This window comes from Apium graveolens, chromosome 9 (genome assembly GCF_009905375.1).
Source record: "Apium graveolens cultivar Ventura chromosome 9, ASM990537v1, whole genome shotgun sequence".
Lineage (NCBI taxonomy): Eukaryota > Viridiplantae > Streptophyta > Magnoliopsida > Apiales > Apiaceae > Apium > Apium graveolens.
Window position 1 is genome coordinate 289,210,074 of NC_133655.1, and position 10,527 is coordinate 289,220,600.

At 29.6% G+C, this 10,527-nt stretch overlaps 1 protein-coding gene across 1 annotated transcript; it reads right to left on the minus strand.

Moving 5' to 3' along the window:
* Window positions 1-5,610: 5,610 nt before the first annotated feature.
* Window positions 5,611-7,071, minus strand: LOC141686572 (putative F-box protein At5g55150). The gene has a single exon (XM_074491596.1). The coding sequence runs from the start codon at window positions 7,069-7,071 to the stop codon at window positions 5,611-5,613; it is 1,461 nt and encodes a 486-aa protein (XP_074347697.1).
* Window positions 7,072-10,527: the final 3,456 nt, after the last annotated feature.

Here is a 10,527-nt window from a genome sequence, read left to right on the forward strand (position 1 = left end):
CAAGACCTGGACCGGGCCGGATTGAACATACCTGGTCCGGTCTCCGGTCCTTATAATTGAAAAAATCCGGTGTTCGGTTCGGTCCGGTCCAAGACCTGAAACAATTCGGTCTAGACCTGAAAAAATCCGGTCTAGACATGAATGGACCTGAATTCATATATATAATTATTTATCTTTACTTTATGGCTTATAAGATCATATATAAATATTAAACATTCACCCCTATCATATTTTATTGATCCAAATTAATAGATAATAAATTAATATAATAAAATATTGGAGACCTATTTTAGATTAAAAAAACATTTCAAATATTTAGTTGCAATTTTAGTTTTTAATTGGAAATTTAGGCATTTCTTTAAAAAAGATGCTGAAAAAATTATACTTAAAATGAGGAATTTATCAAGTAATGCTTACATAAATTTGATTGTGGAATATTATAACTTTAGTACATGTTATTTATTTTTATTTGTGATTATCCTCATATAAAAGAAAAAAATAGTGATTCAAATCATGATTCCTCTGATACCCTATACTTCTAAAAAGGAAAGAACAGTTAAATTATAAAAGTAAAAAAAATGAACAGTCAAATTACAAAAAAATGAGTAGTGGTAGGTACCAGAATTAAGTTCAAAATATAGTTTCAAAATGATGTGCGTGATATATCATTTTAAGTTATTTTATTTGGTGAGATTGATGTAAATACATGAAATTTATTTCATTAATTGCATTATGACGGATCAGAACATGTCACTTGTCATTTCGAAACGGTTTTGGGATCCAATTTTTGATTACCTGGCATTTACTAAAAAAAATATAGTCAAAAGACACGATACCAATGGTGTATACCTGTTAGAAACTTTTAATTTATACAGAAGCCGTAAATGTTTTAATCATTTTATAGTGATGTTCATGAATGATTCTAAATACTACAAAGATTTTATGCATTGGACTGGTGGGGATAAAGTTATTTCGATTGTTTGCATAATTTTTTTGTTTCAATAATTACTATTATTCCACATACGTCATGAACGGGATTATTTGGACTACAAAATCAAACTAGATTGTAGAGCCGGATTTGATAAGTAAACGAAATGCAAAAAAAAAGGCTTATAGGGTTGTTCTTTTCATTATTATACAATTTTAATGGCGCATAATGTTGTTGTTTCTATTTTTATACATTCCAATACTACAACGGATCTATGATAAGATCATTTATTTATAACGGGAAGTTAACAGCTCTCAAGGGCCATGTTTGTTTCGTGGGATTTTAATCCCGGGATAATAATCCAGGGATAACTAATCTCATCAAAATTAGTCCTATGGATTAAATAATCTTATCCTAAGTTTGTTTGAAAGAATTAAATGTAGGATTGGAATATAATCCTTTAAAACTTTATCCTATGTTTGTTTTGTGGGATAGTACTTGGGATTGTAATATAGTCCTTTAAATTTTCCAATCCTATGTTTGTTTAATATGAGATAACAATGAGAGGGATTATAATCTTTTAAAAAATGACTTGTAGGAGGGGATAAAACAATACCTCCTCCCACCAAGCATTAGATGGGATTATAGTCCTATCCTCTTCTCAAACAAAACAAACATGGGATATGATAATTTAAAGGATTATAATCCTTGGATAACTCTTCAATAATTTTTTACAAAACAAACATGGGATTGAAAATTTTAAAGGATTATAATCCTATCCCCTGTTTAATACCATTAAACAAACATGGCCAAGGAATACAATAAAAATTATGGCTATTACTCAAAACTTGCATATATATATTCGGATAAAAAATTCTGGGCTTTTGTCGGTTGGATTGAAAGACGTGACATATATGTAGAAAATTTATTCTAATAGATTAATTGAGAGAAATTCAAATAAATAAGAAAGAAATTGGAAAGTTAAAAAAAAAGATTGAGTTAATTTCAACTATGTATTAATTTTAACTAAAGATCTATTATAGAAAAACGTTGATCATTGTAACTGAGAGAATGCCAATTTTACTATTCCTCAATCGAGCGAAACAAGATTCGATTTAGAAATGATGAATTACCTCATTTATTTACACCCTTCTTAAAAAAATATAAAAGGGGGTTACTTAGGCTTTTCTCCCGAGTTTTTAAAAGAGAATGAAGGAAGTGATTAAGAAATAAAATACTTCCATCCCATTTTTTAAGCGAAAATATGTCAAATATGCATTAATCTTCAATTACTTTCGTTTCTTAAAAGATTTGGGGATATAATTACGAGTGAAACTTAAATTAATTTTACCTACTCTACACTTGTTTTCCATCCATTCTAAAACTCTGAAATAAGGGATTAGACTACGAACCGCGGGAGTGGGTATGCTAATTCCTCATTAATTGGTTATTGTTTTTTCAAAGTTATAAGATTAAATAAACAAAATTCAAACAAAAGTGCTAATGCTTCCGACTAATTCAAGTTAGGGGGCGTTTGATACAGGTTATTCAACAAAGGGAAAGGAAATTTAAAATAAGTGGGCTCATTCCCTTTGTTGATATTTGTTTAGTAAAATCGGTCATTTCCTTTTCCTATTTTTTAGTCGTAAGTTTATCCCAAATTACTCAAACTCCATTCCCCACCGCACTAGATATTTGGACTCTCTTTCCCACTTTTGTTTTTTTATTTCAATTATAATTTAAATATTTGACCAAAAAAATAGATCAATATGCAAAATTAATTTTAAAAATTAAAAATTAAAAATTAAAAATTAAAAATTATTTAGTTTTTATAAATTAAAAATAATTTTGATATAAATTTATATGTTAATTTATTAAAAAAAGTAATGGTGCTATTGAATAGTTAATTATGTTAGATTATAATACCATAGTTAATTATGTTAGTTTATAATACCAATATATTATATTGTTAAAAATATAATACATTTGAATATATTGAGATCGCTTAATAATAAAAATAAAAAATAAATGTATTCAGATAAGGTTTTTATTCCGTTTCAGGATCCGAACCAAGCAATTAAAACAATTCTAGATCAATCCTTTATTTTCTACTCATTTCCCTTTCTCAATTCTATTCTGGACATGATCCAACCCTCCCTTAAATTATTAGTAAGTTCAAGTCAACTAGGGCACTACTAAGAAGAAATTAAAACCTCTAGCTGGAGGATCTAATTTTACATAAAAAGTCCTACTTGCCCACAACAATGGACACAAACTTAATAGTTGAAACCCTATAAAAATGAATTAGTAAACACAGTTAGCCAGAACACATATCCCTGAGAGCAACTCCAATAGAGTGCTAACATGTTCCTTAAAAATATTATTATAAAAATGAATTCTAGTGTTTTAAGGTATTTTATTGTATGTCAACTCCAACAACATTTCTAATAAGTGGATCCTAATAATATTGTTATGCATTTGATATGGAGAAAGAGAGAGAATTGGATTTTTTATTATTAAAATGAAGGTAATGATTCACTATAGATTACTTATAAATAAGGGATGAGGGGAGGATGCTAACTTTTTAAGGAAGGATTAGGATGCTAACTTTTTAAGGAAGGATTATGATGCTGTTGGAGCTCTATTTTATACAATATTCCCTAAATTTGAGTTTAGGATCATAAATAGCTAACTTGTTGGAGTTGCTCTAAGGTGTAGTAAGTTAAAAAACTAGGATTGCACTTCAATGTCTACATAATGCTAAACAAAAAAAGAAAGTTGAAAATAAGGGATGTGGTTAGCTAAATTTGACCGTACTAAATCGACTGACTAAATTCTACTGAAATTCGTTGCAAGTACTCATCCCAAATTTGTTAACGTTATTTACGCAAGTTTAACGATACCTTGACTTGCAGCAGGACCAAACACTATTAAACTTAAAGAGACGATGACTAGCTAGCCTTGCCTTGCCTCGACGGATTCTTGACCACCAAATGACCATTCTCACCCATATAATCAATAGTGTTCTGTTTCCGACTTTGGCCCGAAAGAAATGGTCTGATTCTACAGTAAACTCTAATATTTCCTGCCATATAATGATACGGATATGTTAGATAATAAAATCGTGAGCATAAACAACTTTCAAATCTTGGACTCCGTTGCACAATTTCCTATTTTCTTATCTAGAACCACATGATAATTCTGAGCAGCCTCAACCAGGCTCGTAAGCTTCAACCCTGTTAAGCAGATGAGAAAACAAAATATATCATGCCAGAAAGTACAATGAATGTAAAATAATCCATACGAAAATTTTGCATCTTCAGGATCTCTTGCTTTAAGGATTTAGAAAGCATCCTTAAATCGATCAAAAACCTGCAGGGATCCAGTTTTAAAATCTAGAAAGCTTTTATAGCCAAGTTATTTCCTTATTATTTTACAGGTCTAGTGCTTCCTTGAGTGCTATGACGTCCTGACTATCACTAGATTCTTTGTATATAAATGTTAGTATTGTATGTACTAGCTCTAAAGAAAATAAATATGTAACTCAAAACAATGGTTGTACACCACAGTCACGAGGATCGTCCCCAGAAAACCCCATAGATTAAGCACCACCATCTCTAGCTACAAACACAAGCATGACAAGTTACTGCAACAAAATAGATCCACTTATACAGAACATAAATTCCATATGTAGAGAGCTATAATAAAGAAAATTTCAGATTCGGAAATATGGCAAGCAAATCCTAAAGAGAAAGTATAGTACTATCAACTCAAATTATATGTAATGTACATACATATATCTAACTCTTTCACATCGAGAAAGAAGGCCTTTTTACAGGTTCTTATATGTATCAGATCAAACAGATTTTTTTCTGGATGTTAAGTGATTTTTTCTTCTGGTACAAGTATCCTTGTTCCCTAAATTTAGAGTTAATAGAATGAATGAACATAATCATTCAACCTTGTCAACTAAAGCATAGTTCATCGTCTCCCGTCTACAATGATAATCTATTTTGGAGTCCCATTTATATAATTACAATTTTACCTCAAATAATGGAAAGTCAACATTAAGCTCCTCGTGTTATAAAGCACAAGAATGCACACTATTAACAGCATGACATAACTTGAAAACCTCAAACAACATCCTCATAAATATGCTAGAAAAATATTAGAACACACGCCTCAGATTAAAAAACATTCTAATTAAAAAATATTCCAAACAATCCAAAGCATCATCGGCCAAAATGCTGTCAATGCTCATACATGATATGGATAATGCACATACAGAATCATCTGACAACAGAATAGATACCAGCTCAAAGAAGCCTGAAACATAAGATTATTGACAACAGAATGTCTATGGCATTACATAACATGGCCCAGACCTTTATGCAATTGAGTTCATTTCCAGTCAAAGAATTAGTTGAAGCCGCCTAGCATAAACTGCGAATAACACTTAAAAAAAACTTAATTTATAAAAGTACCATACTTGAACTTAATTTACAAAGAGCAACCATATTCTTCCTTTAAAAAATGACATTATTTCATAAAACAATACAATAGTTACCAAGTACTCAAGTTCAAAATTACAATTCTCTGCCTAAACGGGAATGATACAGAATGAAAAAAATGCAGTGTCGTGCCAAGATTATCAAATTGCAGATCGACTTTGCTGTTGCATATCAAATATACCAAAGTGGAGGCGAGATGGGATGGTAGGATTTTCCTTGAAAATGGGGTTCAATTGTGTGATGCTCCATGCTGAAGATCCCCATGTCATGGCCGCCTCCATCACGGTAGTAGCCTTCCCGGTGGTCATCCGTAAAATAGATGCAGTTTGGCTTTATGATTTCTGATGATAATATAGCTGTGGATGAAGCATTTCCAACAAATAAAGCCTCGTTCCCCAAGTCATTCACTTCTTTCAAAGTGTATGAAATATTCTCAAGAGCCTCAGAATTTTCCATATCCAACCTCCATACGGAGAAATTAGTTGTGCGGTATTTAATCAGCGTTTTCTTAAGATACCGCACAAGTAACAAAAGACTAGATCCTGATGTTGATTTAACCAAGTACTTTTTGTCCCATTCTTTAGTAGGTCTAAGCGATGCGATTTCTGTTCCTCGGATATCTCCTCCTCCTTCATCATTAATGCCACACACAAATACACTCCCATGACAATCTACTGCAAAAAAATTCCCTTCATGGTAAACAACATCATCAAAGTTGCGCGAAGAAACGTCCACATCTGTCCACACATTGTCTCCCAATCTAGCAAAACCTAAAATCGAATTACTTCCATATATAGTCATAACAGTAGGAGAAGGGCTTGGGTGGTGATGATATAAGCGAAAAGCTGGATCTTCATTTAGTATATTAGAAGATACAGCAACTTTCCGGATATAAAAGTCAGCAGCATTTTCAGGCTCATAGCGTTTATGGAAGGAATTCCAATCAGGAAAGGTAAGCATGTTAGGAAGTGAGATTTGGTGGTTCAACAGCGGATGCAAGAGGTTTATTTGCAAATCTCTGCCTAGAGTTACGAGCCATCCTTTATTAGTCCCCAATACTAGTCTTCCAGCAGCTTCTGGTAAGTGAATGGAGTATGTTTTACGGGTTAAAAGACTGAACAAACCACGACTACTACCAACTGAATTTTTGCTATGATCGTATTTGTGGTACTCTATATTATCATTCCTGTCATTTTCTTGACTGGGGTCATATGCAAGCATAGCTCCAGGAGCAACATCTTCAGCAAGAAAAAGAAATGGAACTCCTGTTAAAGGCAAACAAGGCTTCTCAAGTTCACTAACTGAATCCCTCCATGATTTGCAAACAGCAATAAATCTATAATAATCACTGAGTAAACTAAACTTCCGCGAAATAAGAACAAGAATTTCAGGGGGAAGATCACTCCAACCATTAAAATCAGAACCACTATCATGTGTTTCTACATTGTTAGAATCATTGTGACCTTCACTAAGTAATGGCAAGCTGGCGGGAGGTAAACAAGGCTTCTCGAGATCACTAGCTGAGTTCTTCCATAATCGAAAAAAATGGCCAAGAAAACTAAACCTTTGTGCAATAAATATAAAAAGCCTTGCAGGAAGATTACTCCAATGATCAACATTTTTGTAGCTCATTATTCTTATAAAGATTCAAGCTTTATCACGGTTTCAATCCAAGAAAGATCAAATTTTGTGCCTATCACATATAAAAGAAGAAATAAAAAAATCAAAATTTAAGATCATCACATATTAGTTTAAACAGAATTAAACATTGAGCTTGTCACATATATAAAGAATTAAACTTTCAAATTCAAACACATAAACAATAATATTAATCAAGAATTCATGATAAATAAATGATTTAGAAGCAATGAATCATTACCCTCTCTTTGTCCGAGCAGTTGTTGAGAATTGTATGAATGTACTCCCTCTCTCTCTTGCAGAGCAGCTGTGATTCAAAAATATTGATATTATGAAAAAGTTGATGAAAATATTCATTTTAATGAGTAAACGGACGGTGTTGATTACCTTGAGGTGGATAGATGATTAAATGGATGGTGTAGATTAAAACTAAACATTAGTGTATTAAATCAAGATTTTCAAGGATCTTTAAAAATTCATGGTATTCAATCCGGAGTTATTTAATTTGAATTTTAATAATTTCATTAAATTCTGATTATATTTTATCCAGATTTAAAAAATCTATCAAAATCTTGACATATTCAATTTGGATTTAAAAACATAATTAAAATATGATGATATTCAAAATATTACTTATAATCCAAAAGAGCAATTTTAAAAAACAATAATTTAGAAATATTAGTTTTTTGTAAGATAAATAATAATTAAAATAATTTTAAAATTATATATAAGAAAAAGTGTACACCAATACAACTCTAAAATGAGTACGTTCATCCAAATCATCCTAAACATATAATTTAGTCGCTTTTATGTTTAAGAAATTTTTGAAAATTTATATTAGAAACTAAGGAGGGTGTATTCAATTCAAACTTTAGAGTATTTATAACAATTCATCGATTTTGAATGAATGCTGCTGATTTTGGCTGATTTTAATTGTATAAGCGGATTTTAGCGGAGTTGTTTAATAAATCTCGTAGATAGGGATGACAATCGGGTCGGATCGGGTCGGGTATTGCAGAATCCATATCCAAACCCAAAAATTTTATCCATATCTGAACCCGACCCGAACCCGAAAAATACCTAAAAATGAATACCCGAACCCGATTCAGCGGATTTCGGATCGTATTCGGGTATATCCGAAACACGAAGTTTTTTGAATTGGATATTCATATCCGAACCCGAACCCGAAATCTGAAAATTTGTATAATTAATGATATTGCAAATGTTTGGGATCGAACACGCGACTTGTAGAAAAAGAGTTTTAACGTGTCATTTTCAACCACTCCACCACATCATTAATTGTGTTATTATATGTATAACTAATATTTAAAAAATCAACTAATCAATTGATACACAGTTTTTTAGATTTATTACTAAAATATGTTTTGTTAACCTTATAAACCTTATCACCCATTTAAATGATTGAATAATTATATTTCATTAAACTATATAATTAATTAATTTTTAACATAAATATAAAAATATATGTTTAAAAAATTATATAATAATATGTATAAGGTAAATTATAGAATATATATTTTATATAATAATAATATGTATAAGGTAAATTATAGAATATATATATATATTATATATAATATTATAATATGTAATATATAAAATTCTAATATTATATAATATATATATATATATTTATTAATTCGGGTTTTTTTCGGGTTTCAGGTTCGGATCGGGTTCGGATAGAATTTCAGATTTCGGATCGGATTTCGGATCGGTATTCCTAATATCCAAATCCAAATTCAAATCCAAAAATTTTCGGGTTTAAAAATTAAATCCATATCCAAATACAAATCCAAAAAATCGGGTTCGGTATATCCAAAATTTCGTGTTTCGGATCGGATATCCGTCAGATCGGATTATTTTCCCATCTCTACTCGTAGAGTTTTGCTGATTTGAATAGTGATTTCTACAAATCCATCAAAATCTCTTGGATTTTTATAAGATTTCTGAAAATATAAAATACGCTAGCAAATCCATTAAAATCTACAATTTTATAAAATACAAAAAAATCCATGGAGTTTTGAATAACACCAGATTTTTGGATTTTCAAAATTTAAGATCATCACATATTAATAAATAAATGTTTAGAAGCAATGAATCATTACCCTCTCTTTGTCCGAGCAATTGTTGAGAATTGTATGAATGTACTCCCTCTCTCTTGCAGAGCAGTGTGATTCAAAAATATTGATATTATGAAAAAGTTGATGAAAATATTCATTTTAATGAGTAAACTGACGGTGTTGATTACCTTGAGATAGATAGATGATTAAATGGATGGTGTAGATTAAAATTAGACATTAGTGTATTAAATCAAGATTTGTAAGGATCTTTAAAAATTCATTGTATTAAATTTAGATTTTTTAAAATCCTTTAAAATCTGGAGGTATTCAATTTGATATTTAATAATTTCAATAAAACCTATATATATTTTATTCGGATTTAAAAAATCTATCAAAATCTTGACCTATTCAATTTGGATTTAAAAACATCATTAAATTATGATGATATTCGAAATATTACTTATAATCCTAAAAACAATGTTTAAAAATAATAAATTAGAAATATTAGTTTTTTGTAAGATAAATTATAATTAAAATAATTTTAAAATGATTTATATGAAAAAGTGGACACCAATACAACTACTTGCATCCAAATCAACCTAAACAAATAATTTAGTCACTTTTATGTTTAAGAAATTTTTGAAAATTTATATTGAAAATTAAGAAGGGTGTATTCAATTCAGATTTTAGAATATTTATAACAATCCATTGATTTTGAATGATTGTTACTGATTTTGGCTGATTTTAATTGTACGCGAATTTTAGCGGAGTTGTTAAATAAATCTCAGAGTGTTACTAATATGAGTAGTGATTTCTACAAATCCATCAAAATCTTTTGGATTTTGCTAAAATTTCTGAAAATATAAAATACACTAGCAAATTTATTAAAATCTACAATTTTATAAAATACCAGATTTTAGGATTTTTTAAAATCCAAATTGAATACCACGAGATTTTAATGGACTTTTTAAATCTAATTGAATACCCCAAATTTTAAAAGACTTTTTTTCAATCTCTATTGAATAACATCAGATTTTAAAAAAAATAGAATCTAAATTGAATATCCTAGGATTTTTAAAATCCAAAAAAATTCTTTAAAATCTCAATGGAATACACCACTCTAAATGTATAGTAACACATTAGTTTAGTTTATTAGAAGACCTTATAAGTCATCTTTACATAATATATTTTTTTATAAAACTAAAATAAGTAAATTTTGTAATAATTTCTTTATTAAAAATTATAAGTGATATTTTGAACAAAAAATAATTTTTAATGATAACAATAATTTTTTAGAAAATTTAGGCCATTACAAATTTAAAATGCGTATATGATGTGTCACGTAAGTCTAGTAGAAAAATAGTTTAAT